The sequence below is a fragment of the Scardinius erythrophthalmus genome (genome assembly GCF_964197995.2).
Source record: "Scardinius erythrophthalmus genome assembly, chromosome: 2".
Classification (NCBI taxonomy): Eukaryota; Metazoa; Chordata; class Actinopteri; order Cypriniformes; family Leuciscidae; genus Scardinius; species Scardinius erythrophthalmus.
In genome coordinates this window covers 60162469-60178164 of record NC_138222.1, presented here as the reverse complement: position 1 = coordinate 60178164, position 15696 = coordinate 60162469, and the positions used below count along the sequence as shown (strand labels likewise).

Genomic DNA, 15696 nt, shown 5'->3' with positions numbered 1-15696 from the left:
TAAAGTGTCAAAAGTATATGTGGCATATATTCCAAATACACTGAAATATATTTGCATTGTTGTTCACTTATATTTATCATTTTGAAATATATTCTGAAATATAACAAAAATATATGATGTTAAGTGTGAAATACATTTACATTTATAACATGTAATGTAAAATATATGACAAAATATATGGTCATAAAATGTTTAGCTTGCTAAAGAAGGGTCGAAAATGTATTTTGATCATAGTAATTCCTCTACTTTTCCCCTATACACAACAGTAGGCTACCATATTTCACTACTGTATTATGACACACAGCTATAATAAATACTGTACTTACATTTAAATGACTGCAATGTAAAATGACAGATAGTTGCTTTCCTAGGACTATTAGGCCATATTAGGTGGCACGTACCTAACACTAAGTGCAATTATTAGATTTATTGTTGTGTTTTATTGACATCTTTCCTGAAGTCATTTAAATATTGAAAATATGCACAATATTTATGATGCAAGTATAACAGTGACACTCCAACTGTGAAGTGTTTGTTTGTGTAAATGTTAACTTTTTACATTTCAAAATATATTTCAACTGAAACAATTTGCAAAAGTTAAAACATATATGAACATATATGTTGTTAGTAAATATATTGACATATAAATATATTCACATAGGCTATTTAACTAAAATATATTTATTGGGCCAATTTCGAATATTTGCATATATTCCAAAACTATATTTCAAATATATTTCTTTTGTGTATGGGATCAGATGTATTTGTGTTGATGTGAGTTAGTGTTGAATGATGCTGTATCTTTAAATAATCTCTCCATCAGAGACTCAGAGAGTTTGAGAACAGAGACCGAACACACACTCATCTTCTCTATCACTTCTCTTTCTCTCTGACTCTCTCTTATTGAGAAATAACTGCAAAATTAATTTGGACAATTAAATTTCATTGTCATTCTATGGACAAACAGTTTATCAAACAAAGTAGAGCTTTTCTCAGAGCTAACTTCTCTTTTCTGAGACACGTTTCAGTTTTTTTTAACCAGTTCGCCTGAACTTCATATTTAGTTGTTGTGTGAAGTCAGTTCACACGTGTGTCAGAATAACCACAGGTTTCCAGAACAAGTTCATGACGTCGACATATGAACATGTTCCACCAATGCTTGACAATCAGGAAGTATCTCAGACTTTTGTTGTCCTTTTAATCATATTTATTTATTCATATTTTGCAAAGCTAATACATTTTATTTTGACAAATGTCTTGATTGAAAACTGTGCTTGAGCTTTATTTATTTAAATAGCAAATATACTGATACATGTTTAATGTGGTTTAAGGGCTTTTTCACACTAGTTTGTTTGAGAGACTGCAAGCAGTCAACACATTAACATACTGTGGTCAGAATATGGTTTGTTTTTGGGTCCTTTTAGGAGGAACTGAGATCATTTAGTGTTGACGTATGCATTATTTCTGCCGAGGCGAGAGCTCTTGAAGAGCTGAAACACACGAGGTGTGAAAATACTCTTAGACCAGAAGCACAAGTTCACTTGCAGCAGCTTTTCTTTCTGGTTGTGGTTCATTTCAGCTGTAGGCTAACACTATATCCACATTATTTTACTATAAAGTCACAATTAGGGGTGTGCATGAATATTCAAAACTGTTATTACTTTTCAAAAAAGAAAACACAAACATACAAAAAAGGAAAATTCGAAGTGAATCCTTGATAATTACCAAGCACCAAAAAAATTAAATTAAAAGTAAGTAAATTAAAGTGTACTATATGTGAAACACTATGTGTCCAAATTATTTTTGCAGCCACTATAAAGTCACAATGAAGCTGATGGTGCTGACGTCAAACAGGAAGGGATGTCGTGTGTCTCAAGCACTTTGTCCTGATTTGGTTCTGAAGCTTGTTTTGCTCCAGTGAAGAATCAGTGATGTGAAAAAAATAAAAATACAAAACTTAAAAAAACAAACACAAAACAAGAGAACAAGAAGAACTATGAAGACAGTTACAGAAATACACTATCACATTTATTGAGGAGTATAATGTCATATAATGTTGTATGTTGTGAAGCTCAGTGGTTCAAACTTCTGCTTTATTGTTGAGCATCAGTGAATCAGTGAATCAAACAGTGAATCAGTGAATCGACTCTCGTATCAGTTCACGAGTCCTGTGACGTCATCGTGTGTGACGATGTTAAATGGTCACTTTGTAAAGATGAGATGAGAGTAATGGCGGCAGATGTGTTGGGTGGTTTGTCAGGCTCCACTCCAATACTTTCTACTAACTCCTTTTTTCAAATAGTTACTGGTTTAAGAACAAAACAAAGAAACCAGTTAAATAATAATTATAGAGATGAAGGAAATGTTTGCGTACTTCTTCTGTTGTTGCCACTTGGACAACACCTAAGCGCAAACAAACAGTTGTCCCAGGCTGACAACCATCAGTCAGTAAATACGAATGGATTACCGAGATTAAACTTCTTTGGACATGGATACTTTGTCATCTACTCGATCACCAAACAATCTGATCACCCCCGTCGCGGCATGCCGAGCAAACAAAACATTGCCATTTGCTCGAACATCAAAAAAATTGAGCTCACCTGTTGGCGCAGTCATTTTCGTGAATAATAACCGGTTATTCTAGTAATTTTACGGAGGAAAAAACATACAGACATCACTCGGTATTCTGTTGGACCGGAACCACCTTTATTAGCATATATCCATTTATGGAAAGCAGGTCACATTCATGTGACACAAGCGAGCAGTATGAGGGCACACATTACAAACTTTAACACCCCCACTTGTTCTCATACTGTTTAGATTATCATTATAACAACATAACACATGAACAGTCTTGTATTTCTCTTGTGCTACATTTACATGCCAAACATAAGACTTTTGAACTTTTCAAGTTTAAACTTTGTTACTGGTTTAGTCATAACATCAGCCACCATTTCTTCAGTGGGGCAATACTCAATTGTCACTTTACCATCACTGAGTGCTGATCGAATGAAATGATACTTTATATCTACATGCTTGCATCTTTGTCGACACACTGGGTTCTTTGACAGAGCAATAGCACCTTGGTTATCTTCAAAGATTTGTACTGGCTCAAACAGACAACCATTTTCCATGCCATTCAACAACTGTACAAGATACATGCTTTCCTGTGTGGCTGCTGCTAGTGCCATGTATTCGGCTTCACATGTAGACAAAGCAACTGTGGACTGTTTCTTTGACTTCCAGGAAATTAGAGGACCATTTTGAGTAAGACTAAAACAGTATCCTGTCGTACTTCGCCTGTCATTTAGATCTGATGCCCAATCAGCATCACTGTATGCCACAAGTTTGAGATTTTCCTCTCTTTTCTTATAACATAGTTCATGATCAATTGTACCTTTTAAGTACCTCATCACGTTTCACTGTAGACCAGTGTTGTTCATTTGGATCAGACAGATATTGCGACAATTTACTGATAATCCAACTTAGATCAGGTCTGGTACATGTCATCAGATAGATTAAACTACCCACTGCCTCACGATACCTTTCAGGATCAACAGGATCATCATCACTGTTGTAGTCAAGCTTTTGCTCACATGGTGTTGACCTGGGTTTACAGTCTGACATATTGAATCTCTCTAGTACCTTTAAAATGTACCTTTTCTGATTCATTTTTATGTACCCTTCAGTCTGATGAAAATCAATTCCTAGAAAATATTTTAATTTTCCCAGATCTTTCATTTTGAATCTCGCTGTCAGCATCTCTTTCACACAATTCAGTGAATCATTGTTACTAGCAGCAATGATCAGATCATCAACCCAGATAACAACAATCACTCTCTCCTTTTCAGTATGTTTACTGTACACACAGTGGTCAGCTGAATTCTGAACAAAATCATTTTCACTGAGGTAGTCGTGTAAAATTTTGTTCCAATTTCTACCTGACTGTTTTAGCCCATACAGTGACTTGTTCAGTTTACAGACTAGTTTCTCACCTATATCTGACTTCACTTCAAATCCTTCTGGCTGTTCCATGTAAAACTCAGTCAATTGGGGCATGCAGATAGGCCGTTTTTACATCCATCTGGTGGAGTTCAAGATCATATTGTGCTGCTATTTGCATCAAGGCACGTACTGAAGTGATATTTGCTGTTGGTGAGAAAGTCTCTTTGTAATCTACCCCCATCACTTGACTATAGCCTTTAGCAACATATCTGGCCTTGTACGTTTCAGTCTCATCTGCATTGTTTTTGACAGCATAGACCCATCTACCCCCCACTGCATGTTTACCTTCAGGTAGCGTTAGAGTAAATGTGTCATTTTCCTCAAGGGAATTAATTTCCTCTTTCATGGCCCTAGCCCACATCTGTGACTCACTTGAACTCATAGCATCCTTGAATGTTTGTGGTACACCACACACTCTGTAACAGAAGTCCACATTAGTCAGAATCTGGTCATCACATTCCACATCAGAAACATAATCAGACAAATATTGAGGAGCTCTCCTGTTTCTCTGAGGATAACGCATACTGTGATCAACTACCTCTGTCTGAGCACATTGCTGATTTTTAGTCTCATTTTGAGGTTTATGAGTCTCTTCTGGGATCTGATCAGTCACATTTTCTTTTGACTGGGAGGATACATATCTTTGCCCATGGAAATCATCATCTGACATTGAAATGTCAGTCTGTGTCTGGTGTTCTGTAACACACTTTGTTACAAATCTCACAAGCCTGTGCTTGAGAACTTTTCCTGTGTCTGGATAATAGACCAGGTATGCAGGGCTGTTTTTGTCATACCCTACAAAGATCCCTTTTTCACATCGTGCATCTAATTTCTTTTTGTCCTGCTTGTATGCATAACATGCTGAACCAAAAACTCTCATTTTTGAAAGATCAGGTTTTCTCCCTGTCAGTGCATAGTATGGGGTTTGCCGTATTCTGCCATTGTAGCACCTGTTGCGAATTACTGCAGCAGTCATTACAGCATACGTCCACAACATCTTGGGTAGATTGCTCTCTAAGATCATACATCTTGCCATTTCAAATAGCGTTCTCCAATTTCTCTCAGCAGTCCCATTTTGATGGGGTGAGTAAGGTGCTGAGGTCTCATGTCGAATACAGTTCTTACTTAATAGAGACTGAAACTCTTTTGCCATAAATTCTGTGCCATTGTCTGATCTAACACACTTTATAGTCCCATAAGGGGCTGAATCAGCGAGGAACTTTTCAGTAGCTTTCGCAGTGTCACTCTTAGCTTTTAGAAAATACACGAACACTGAACCCGAGTAGTCATCAGTAAATGCTAGTGCATACTTGAAACCGTCTTTAGCTACTGGGTCGATAGGACCAGCTAGATCTGTGTGCACTAGTTCAAGTGCAGCCTTAGCTCGTGTGTCAGGTTCCCTGTTTCTGCCCTGAACAAATTTACCTTGTGTGCAAACCTCACAGTTTAGGTTAGATTTGTCAGTCTTATTCTTATCCTTGATTTTCATTCCCTCAACTACATCTTGCAATTTGGAAACATCATCATAATTGCAGTGGCCGAGGATCTGATGCCAGGTTTGAATGTCATAACATCCGTTACAACTATCATTGTCCTCGTTGACAGTGTTCAGATAGTACAGTCTGTTGTATTCTTGAATGTGAAATTTAGTACCGCTCTTGTGAATGAGTTCATCACATCCTTGTTGAAAGTTGATCGAAGCTCCATTCGTCGTTGCAGCTTTAACAGAAAAGATGTCCTGCGGGTACGATGGAATGTACAACGCGCTCCTCAGCGTCGTCTTCACCTGTTGTCCCTCGTTGTCAATCAGACACACCTCCGCATCTCCTCGTTTCAACGCCACTCCGCTCGCTCTGGTCCCGTCAGCCAACTCAATGTAGTGTTTCTCCGGCTGGAATTTGTCATCAAACTTTTTGAATTTTTCAATGTCTGTAATAATGTGCGATGTCGCACCAGTGTCGACCATTAGTCCCTTTCGTTGCACACTGTAGAATTGGCAGTCACTCGCTCTAAAGACAAATCGTCCCCTTGGAATTATAAGGTTCTATCTGACATTTTTGTCAAAATTGAGTTATTCACATATTCTTATTCTGTGACAACTTATTTACATTATGTGATGTTTTTTTTAAAGTTGTGTACATTTTGGGACTTTTTATTGAAAAAACAAAAAGGTTCTATCTACAAAGTCGAACTCTAACTTGGCTCTATAAGGTTCTATCTGCGTGAGCCAATCAGCACTTCGAATGGACAGAAGAGGACCAATCAAAAAATGAGTCATAGAGAGTATAAGTCTGTGTTTTAAAAAATGAGTCACAGAGAGTATTATAGTTCTGTGTTTTAAAAAATGAGTTTTTGAGACCTTGAAAAAATGAAAAAAATTGACCTTTTTTGTGATTATATAGTCAGTGAATCATTTTTCAATGATTATTAAACTTTATGAATTAATTTGCTGATGCATGTGTGTTTTCTTGCAGTTTTTAAAGTCTTAAAATGTCTTAATTTTTACAATTTAAGCCTTAAAGGTGAAATAGTCAACAATTTAATTGATGGGGTCTTAATTACAACAATAAACGTTAGCATGTTATTTCAGCCATACTGATGTCTCTAGAGAGAAAGCCATTTTACCTGGCCCACTTTAGGTGGAATAAAGTCCTGCTCAGATGTATTACAGTGGCTGCTTTTTGTCTAAACAAAAGAAAGATTAAAGTAACAATTTCTGCAATAATGTGTTTAATTACCCACCAAATTGGTACCAAAAATTAACATCTGCACTGGACAAAATATTTAGACCTACCTTGCTTAATTTGAAATGTCCTAAATACATGGAAAGTGCTAAAAATATTAAATAAATGTCATAGAAAGGATCAAATTTTACTTTCTAACACGTTGAGACATTGTTACAACATTAATAATTTTATATTTAGTGTTCAAATAATGTTTTGGCAGATAGAACCTTATAATTCTAAGCGAAAAGTGTTTTTTTAGAATTAGAAGGTTCTATCTGCATTTATTCCAAAAATCCCCATTTACAAATTTGAGAGGATTTTGATATTGTATATTTAGAATACATTTAGGGTCCCTGTTATTTTCATGTTTGAAAGAAACTTGTTCCCCATATACATTTTCCTATATGTAATGCAAAAACTTTGAAGCTCAATATCTCAAAACTGCTCAGAACGCAGATAGAACCTTATAATTCCAAGGGGACGAAATGTGTGTTCGTCGTTGTCCTCTTTGTCAGCGGCTTGTTTAACATTGTCTCTCTTTTTGCGTCTGCAATTTTCATCTTTGTGCGTCGAGCTTTTACAGTAATTGCACCACAGTCTTTTGTGATTTTGGTTCGGGCAAGCACGGGCCTTGTGCCCCTTTTGACCGCAGTTATAGCACGTAAAGTCAGAGTCTGCTGACGTTAGTCGTTCTCTTCCCCTCTGTTGCGGAGCTGAGGCACTCGCTCTCATCACGTTATCATCACTCGCGCTGGTGTGGAACTTTTCCGTACTTTCAAAACTCCTCAGCTTGGTTTTGAACTCTGCAAACGTTATGTTTTCATCACTTTGTGTGATATGGATGGCGAACGGTTTAAACGAGTCTGGCAAACCTTTCAAAATCATCGCAATTAACAGTCCATCACTGAGACTCTCTTCGGCATTTCTCAGAGCTGTGATTGCGGTTTCTGCTCGAATAATATAATCCGTGATCAGGGCCGTTTCAAGATATTTGGGGGCCCTAGGCAAAAGAGTGAAGTGAGGTCCCAAGTCCTCCCTCAGGAAAATTTTTAAAATTCAGATGGGATTTCTTGTATTCTGGTGCATTTTAAGAGTCATGAATTATCAATTGGCACAGACAGAAATTTAAGCAAAGCACCTAATAAAGCAAAAAAAAAAAAACATTTGGTGAATAGCCATACGTTTATTGTTATTCTCATAGCATATCATGAAAGTGAAGTGTGGAGGATTCGATATTTACTTTACAGGAAAAGAACTTGAATAGAAGGACAAACGCGAAGGAAAAAGGGCATTTTTCTCCAGATGGAATAGAAACACCACCAACGGAAATTGATAGCCTGCATAACTTACATCTAAAATGTAACCGGACTTAATGGATTATTTTGTTTGGACCTAACTGCATGGGAGTGTTAGGACCAGCTCTATTTGTTTGGAATTGACAAAGTTTTTACCGTGACCGACCGCAGCCGCGGGCAGACACAGCCGTCAAGAGAACACTTCTCTAGCTTTTGCCTTTATAAGTTACATGGCAAAAAATCTCATGCGATCGTAATCTGGGCTCGTGCATCAAGAGGATTTAGCTCAAAGGTAGTTTTCGAACGCTGTAACGTTAGCTACAACAGTGAAGTGTCGAGAAGTTGTCTAGTGTGTATTTTATGCTTAAATTCTGCAAACAGAACAAAGTTGTGTATGACTATTAGTCGAACTTTTTCACCCTCTAACAACGCTCACATCTACCGTTGTGTTCACTGATGTCAAGGTTTATGTTCGCAGAGATGTGAAAACACGTCAGACAGCTGTATTTGGAGATAATAATGGTTTACTTGCCGCTGTGTCTTTGGCGTTTTTCCTCTTCTTCTTTCTTTCTCTGTGTTTTGGAAAATCGTGAAGGGTATGAACGCTTCATGATGACATTTTTAAATTTAAATGCCCGCGTAGCGCTGAGTGTTTCTCTTCCACTGACAGCTAGTGGGGGACCTGATGGGGGGTGCGCGACGGTGGATGTCACTTCAACATTACAGTGATTAGGGCACTCATAGTGTTTGTCGTTGCATAGGGGGAATCCCTCTAGTTTGGGGGGCCCCTCTCACGGAGCAGTACTGGAAAGTGATAGCACTGTCTCACTGTGGTTGTTTGTTTACAATGGTTGATACTGTTTGACGAGGGCAGATACACAACCTAAACGACCGTGCGGCCATCGGGGGCCCCCTTCAGCTGGGGGCCCTAGGCAGCTGCCTACCTTGCCTACCCCATTGCGACGGCTCTGTCCGTGATGCTCTCATTTGCCATTTTCTGCAGCGACGTTAACTCTGTGTACAGGCTGATTATTCGCGGTTTTCCTTTACCAGCATAATAACCTCTCAAAATCTGCAGAGCTTTCCTACCGTCGTCCGCTGCATCTCTCATTACAAGAGACAAACTTTTGTCATCCAAGTATTGAATAAGCTCAGCATATGCTTCCTCGTTTTTATCGTCATCATCCTCTTCCTCATCACGCGCGGGAGGCTCTGATAAAATGGTGTCCTTTAGGCCTAGCAAACGCAGGTGGCCTAGAAATTTTGTCTCCCAAAGTTCGTAACTTTTCTCATCTCCGTCGAAATACAATCTACTCCATCGGTTACCTACTTCTCTTCTGGGCCCATAACCTATTGGCGCAGTCATTTTCGTGAATAATAACCGGTTATTCTAGTAATTTTACGGAGGAAAAAACCTTTATTAGACCGGAACCACCTTTATTAGCATATATCCATTTATGGAAAGCAGGTCACATTCACGTGACACAAGCGAGCAGTATGAGGGCACACATTACAAACTTTAACATCACCCATCGCGGCACGCTGAGAAAGCGGGATTACCAGAGAGGATGCAATTGGCGTGATTTCGGTGTTCTCTTGACTTTGATTTTGCTGTCTGGGGACGTACAATAGGGCTTGGGCGTCGTGACGTCATACTTGGCGTGGCGGCCATGTTGATGGCCTCGCGAATGTAAACATACAGCAAGTCAACGGGGAGAAGCAGAGTTGGGAGAAAGAAAAAAGATGTTAAAATCCCGAAAAGGATGTGGAATTTACGGGGATAGGTTACGTTAAATAGGGAAGCAAGGGACCAGTATGTGGACAAAATCGGAAAAAAAGTGTAGTTAGTAGCTGTCAACCCTCCCGTTTTTTCCGGGTTTATCACGTATTTGAGCTCTTTTCCCGCTGTCTTCCCGTTTTAGTATTTACCTATAAAATATCCCGAAAAATTACAATTTCAACATTCATCTTTCTGTTGCTATCCCTCTGCAAAACTGCAGCATTAACTATGCGAGTTGTGAAGCTAGGTCTAACGTGACTTTGCTTGCAGATTGGCGTGAAATCGTGCTCTCACAACAACCACGCTGTTATCTAAAAAAAGGCCAATATCACGCTAAGGTTGCCTTCAAGTAAGCAAAACGATGCTTTGAAAACATCTGTTTTTCTGGAAGGGCAAGGGGGTAGCAACAGGACAACAGTACAGAGACTGACAGGTCCGATGGAAGGGCTAACATTAATGTTATGATAGTAAGTTATTAAAATACGGGATATTTTACAGGAAAATTTGTCCACATAACTTACTGGTCCCTGTTTTCCCTATTTAACGTATCCCCGTAAATTCCACATCCTTTTCGGGATTTTAACATCTTTCTTCTTTCTCCCAACTCCGCTTCTCCCCGTTGACTTGCTGTATGTTTACATTCGCGAGGCCATCAACATGGCCGCCACGCCAAGTATGACGTCACGACGCCCAAGCCCTATTGAATGCAGGCCCATTTGCTGTTGGCCTTTGCCCGGAGGGTGCACCGGCGGGTGGATTGCGCGTGCAGCGGCTGACCTCCGGACGGACGGACGTCTTCCCCGAGGTAACAGGAATTCCATACGGAGACAGTATCCAATCCACAGGCGTAACTATCGGTAAGCAGGGTAAACGGTTGCTTACGGGCCCGGACCAATCAGGGGCCCGCCCGCGTTACTGGAAGATATTGATTGACAGCCGGGTCCCCCTATCGCATTTGACTACTTTTAGTCTGATCGCATTTTATTTTTTTGCGAATAGATTTGAATAAATAATGACAACAACATATTTGACTGATCATTAAATAAATGTTTGAAACGAACAATGATGAATTTGGTGTAATTTGTTTCCAATTGGGACTGAGGAATCCCCGGGTGAACATGCGCATTGCGTGCAAAACAGTAAAAAACGTTGAACTTGAGACCGATATGGAGTCGTCAAATTTTAAACACAAAAGTGGCTTTCAAAAGCGCAAACGAAAAGAGGAATTTGATAAATTAATTAATAAATTAACAAAAATAGGAATAGGAAGCTTCTTTAAAAAGATGACACAGGGGGAGATCGAGATTGAGATGGAGCAAGAGAGTGAAGCGAGTAAAGCACCTGAAACGACCGTTGGTATATGATATCTTAAGGATATGATCGACAACTTCGCACAGAGGAAAGCCTGGAAAATGCAGCTATAATGTAAGCGAGCATCTCTTTTTATGTATTTGGACCTAGGCCTATGTGTATATAGCAGTGACAGTAACAGTAACATTGTGTTATTATGGGGGGAGTACTAGGCCTATTCTATGTTAGAGACACTCTGAAATGTAATGAAATCAAACTGGATACACCATTAGAATGTTTGGCTTTAAATGTTGAATTATCCCCTAAGATGAATTTTAACATTATAGTACTGTATAACCCACCATCACATGATGTCTCATTTTATGAAAATTTAGACAAAATTTTTAAATATGTAAATACTCGCACCGAATCTGTTTTTCTTGGTGATTTTAATATTAACTGGCTAGAGAAAAAAACTAAAGAGACTGTTGTCAAAACACAGTCTTCATCAGATGATTAAAGGTCCAACAAGGATCACACGAGCGAGTAAAACTATGATAGATCTGATAGTTACTAACAGACCACAGAGAATCATTAGAACTTATAATTTACTAACAGGGCTCTCTGATCACAATATGACCATGGTTGTACGGAAACTCACTAAACAGTGTTTACCCAAATTTACGAACGAAAGTAAACAAGGGAACTTGGGTATACCCAAAAATAAGTTGACACAAGTTAAAAATGATTTAGATCATTTAGATTGGATTTGGAATAATGTTTTACAATCGAATGATTTAGAAAATTGTTGTAACTCTCTGATGAAAAACCTTACAAATCTGGTTGTGAAATATAGTAAGACATTCAAAGGCACGCAACGAAAAGCCTCCTTACCATGGCTGAACAATGTGAACCACAACATACTCTTGAATAAACTTACCACCTTCAACTTCTCTGAACATGCTATCGGCTGGTTTGCATCATATCGGCTGGAGCATAGAGAGCAACGTGTTAAAATAAACACCGAACTCTCAACATCATTACAATCCACAATGGGTATTCCACAGGGCTCCATTTTGGGGCCTCTGCTCTTTAGTCTATATATAAATGACTTACCTACATGCTGTCAGCCAGCCAACTGCCAAATGTATGCTGACGATACAGTAATTTATGCTTCAGCTAGGACACCAACTATAGTAGCAGAGACCCTGACCAAGGAAATGGAGGGTAGGCTATATCCCAATGGCTTAAAGAAAATCATCCGACGCTTAACGTCAAAAAGACGGTATCTATGTGCTTCTCAATTAGAGGAAAAGCTAAATGTACTATTAAAATAGATCAAGAAGCCGTTGAGGAATTTAAATTTTTAGGTATTATTCTGGATTCCCAACTCAAATTCAATATACACATTAACAAACTCTGTAAGACTGTTCGGACAAACCTAAACTGTTTTAGAATGATTAGGCATCATATACCTGTCAAAGCAGCTTTGCTGTTTTTTCATGCTATGATACTTTCTCATTTATCTTATTGTGTTACTGTATGGGGCCAAGCCTCTCAGACAACAGTCAAACCCATCATGTCATTATACAAACAAGCACTGAAAATAATGGATCAGAAACCAATTATGCGGCATCACTGTTTGATTGTACAGAAATACAAGCTTTTAAATTTTGACAGTTTTATTAAGTTCTCTTTTCTTAAGCTGATTTTTAAATGCACAAATAATCTAGCTCCAGCCGTACTCTGTCCTTTTGTGACAAAAATAAACACAAGGAGAGTTGCCACTAGGAGAGCAGCCGGTGGCAACTGCATAGCAGAGGGGCGCAAAACCACTTTTGGCCAGTCAAGTTTTTCGGAATGATTTACCAACGGAAATAAAAACAGAAACCGACCTGAAAACATTTAATAGAAAGGTGAAACACTGGCTGAAAGAAAATCAAATATGTGGACATTGAGTCATTTTTGTTGTAATGTATTGTCTGTGCTGGATGTGATGTGTTGTTTTGTGTAATGTGGTCGGGATTGTGTAAAATTGTTAATGTTAGTGTTTATAAGGTTTATATTTTTGCATGATTGTGTAATTTACACTATGTAGTTTTTTACAAATTATATATTTGGTATATGTTTTTAGAAAGGCCTGACCAGGGACTGGGGTTGCAAATTAGCCTATTGGCTAGAAACCTTTTATGCAACACATTTACACATTTTGTTATGGCTTTGCCTATGATAATTATGTATGTAATAATGTGCGCTGCATTGTCCCTGATAAATAAATAATACAAAAAAAAAAATGCTGGACAATAATCCACCAGTTCTCCTGAATGAGCATCACAAAAGAAAAACACTTCCAGTTCATGTAGAATAAACTCTAGACATGTTTCAGTGTGTGATTTACATTGTGTTGAATGAATGGAAAAGCTTCATATCTGTTTCTTCTGCTTTTAGTGCTGATGTCCCTCGTTCACTCTGGACTCAGTCAAGGTATTGTGCGTTACTGCAGTACATTTTAGTTTATAACTAATGTGAATTGTGTTGTAGTCGTTTATTTGTCTTCATGTCTACATCAGGATCCCTCATTTGTCTGTTTGCTGATGTTTTATGTCCATGTTTTGCATATTTCACAGAATCATCTGACTGTAGTTCCTTATGCTGCAAAACATTACAGAAATCTGCTATTTATTCAATCAAACAGTCTTCAGTTGTAAAGTAGTTCAGTCAGACATTGATTTCAAAAGATCATAATCCACTGTATAAAACAGAAATGAGTTTTGCACAGTGAGTTTTATTTGCATGTTTCTGAGTTTTTGCTGCAATTGTAATTATTGACTGTGTGCCATTAAGATCTTGAGCACCAATGCTTAGCTTTATTCATTCAGTGTGGTTTGGTTGAAGGGCTGGAAGAGAAAAGGGCTTGAGAACAGACAGACAGAAGTTAGTTCAGTTCAGATCTTTAAACACTCAGACTGTAAACAGCATCATCTACTGGTCAGAACTGGAAGATCAATAATACAAGGACATGCGGACTGGATACAAATATCAGCTTCATTTAGTTTTTACCAACACATACATTTTTGACGTAATCATTACAATTTACAAGCAAACTAGATTTTTAATTTAAGTGTTTTTCTCCTGATGAAGTTTTGAGTTCATGACAGTGATCTTGATACTGCGATGCTTTTCAATATTTACTTCTGTGTTTCTCAGTGAAACCTGTAGTGAAGGTGAAGCCAGATCAGCCTGTGTTCATAGGAGAGAGAGTCACTCTCACATGTGACATACAGGGAGGAGGAGACATTCAGTGGATATACAGCTGGATTAGAGATGGAGACACTGTCTATCCATATACTCCAACAGCAGAGTTCAGTTTCATAGCTGATGTGTATCGCAGTGGTAAATACAGTTGTGGAGGAGGGACATCATACTCATGGACAGACATCAGTGATGCTGTTACACTGACTGTATCAGGTGAGTCTTCATATTCACATCTGTTTATTGATTATTTAAAGTAATATTTCAACACTTACATTCTTCAGCCACATCTTTTCTCCTAATAGGACTGAAAAATGAACTTTTTAGTCATTCAGTAACTGCACACATCTTGTGTGTGTGTGTGTCTGTGTGTGTGTGTTGCATGTTTTGTGGAGGTTTTGGTGTATTATAAAATCATGCAAATTGTGACTTTCCAGTGTTATAGGCGTCTCGATCTTTAATTTATGTGTGTCTCCGTCTTTGATTTAGTCACTGTCACTATGGTTACAGGAGATATTCATGAGTGTCATGAGAATAGAAAAGGACTCGAGCGACTGAGTTCAGTTCTGATGAGTTTTGGACTGAAGTCAGAGAGAATGACGAGACTTACAGATTATTAGTGTTGAAGTCAAAACCACAAACCCAGACCAGAGTGTTTTCACAGATTACACATTTTTGTTCTAAGAACATTTTAAAACATTTTGTTTTGGTGATGGAAACTTTAAAGTGTCCATTTTTCTCAGTGCTAGTGGAGGTTTTTTTTTTTTTTTTTGGAAGGTTAGCAGCATGATGTTCCTAATTTGTATTAACAACTCAAAAGTCCTCCTCAAAAAACCTTTACTAATTAATCCAACAGGGAAAGTTATAGTGACGTGATACACAGCAAAATCCTCAGTGTTGAAAGAAATGTCTAAATGGGTCCAAGAGTGTTATAGATGAAGAAACTACAGTTTTTGTGCTAATTTTGAGAACATTATTAAAGATCAGATAACATTGAACAAATATTTTATTAAAGTTACTGGAATTTTTGTTCATAACTTTGAGAGATCCTTAACGTTAGCCAAAGTTATGATAACCTTCCCCGTTAGCTGGTTATGGTTGTGGTAAAAGTATATTCATCATAAAAGCTCAACACAAAATGCACACATCCAGCGGGCAAAACAAACTCAGTGAGGATCTCAACCACAGAAACTGCCAAAGGGAAGAGAAAGTTTCACACACCAGCTCCAATAATAGAAACATGTATCTCATGTTCTCAATGGCCATTAGACTCCACACTTCACCTGTGCTGAAAACATGAAATAAATATATTTACATTATTTTTTAAACTTTGTTACAAACTGTGGTT

The 15696-nt window shown here is 38.1% G+C and overlaps 1 protein-coding gene across 1 annotated transcript in view; it reads left to right on the top strand.

Moving 5' to 3' along the window:
* Positions 1–15696, top strand: part of LOC308687126 (Fc receptor-like protein 5) — a 40983-nt gene that overhangs the window by 385 nt on the left and 24902 nt on the right. The window contains exons 2-3 of the mRNA XM_081359389.1: positions 13545–13580; positions 14304–14564. Of these exons, the coding sequence (XP_081215515.1) occupies positions 13545–13580; positions 14304–14564 (297 nt within the window). The remainder of the gene's footprint in view (positions 1–13544; positions 13581–14303; positions 14565–15696) is intronic.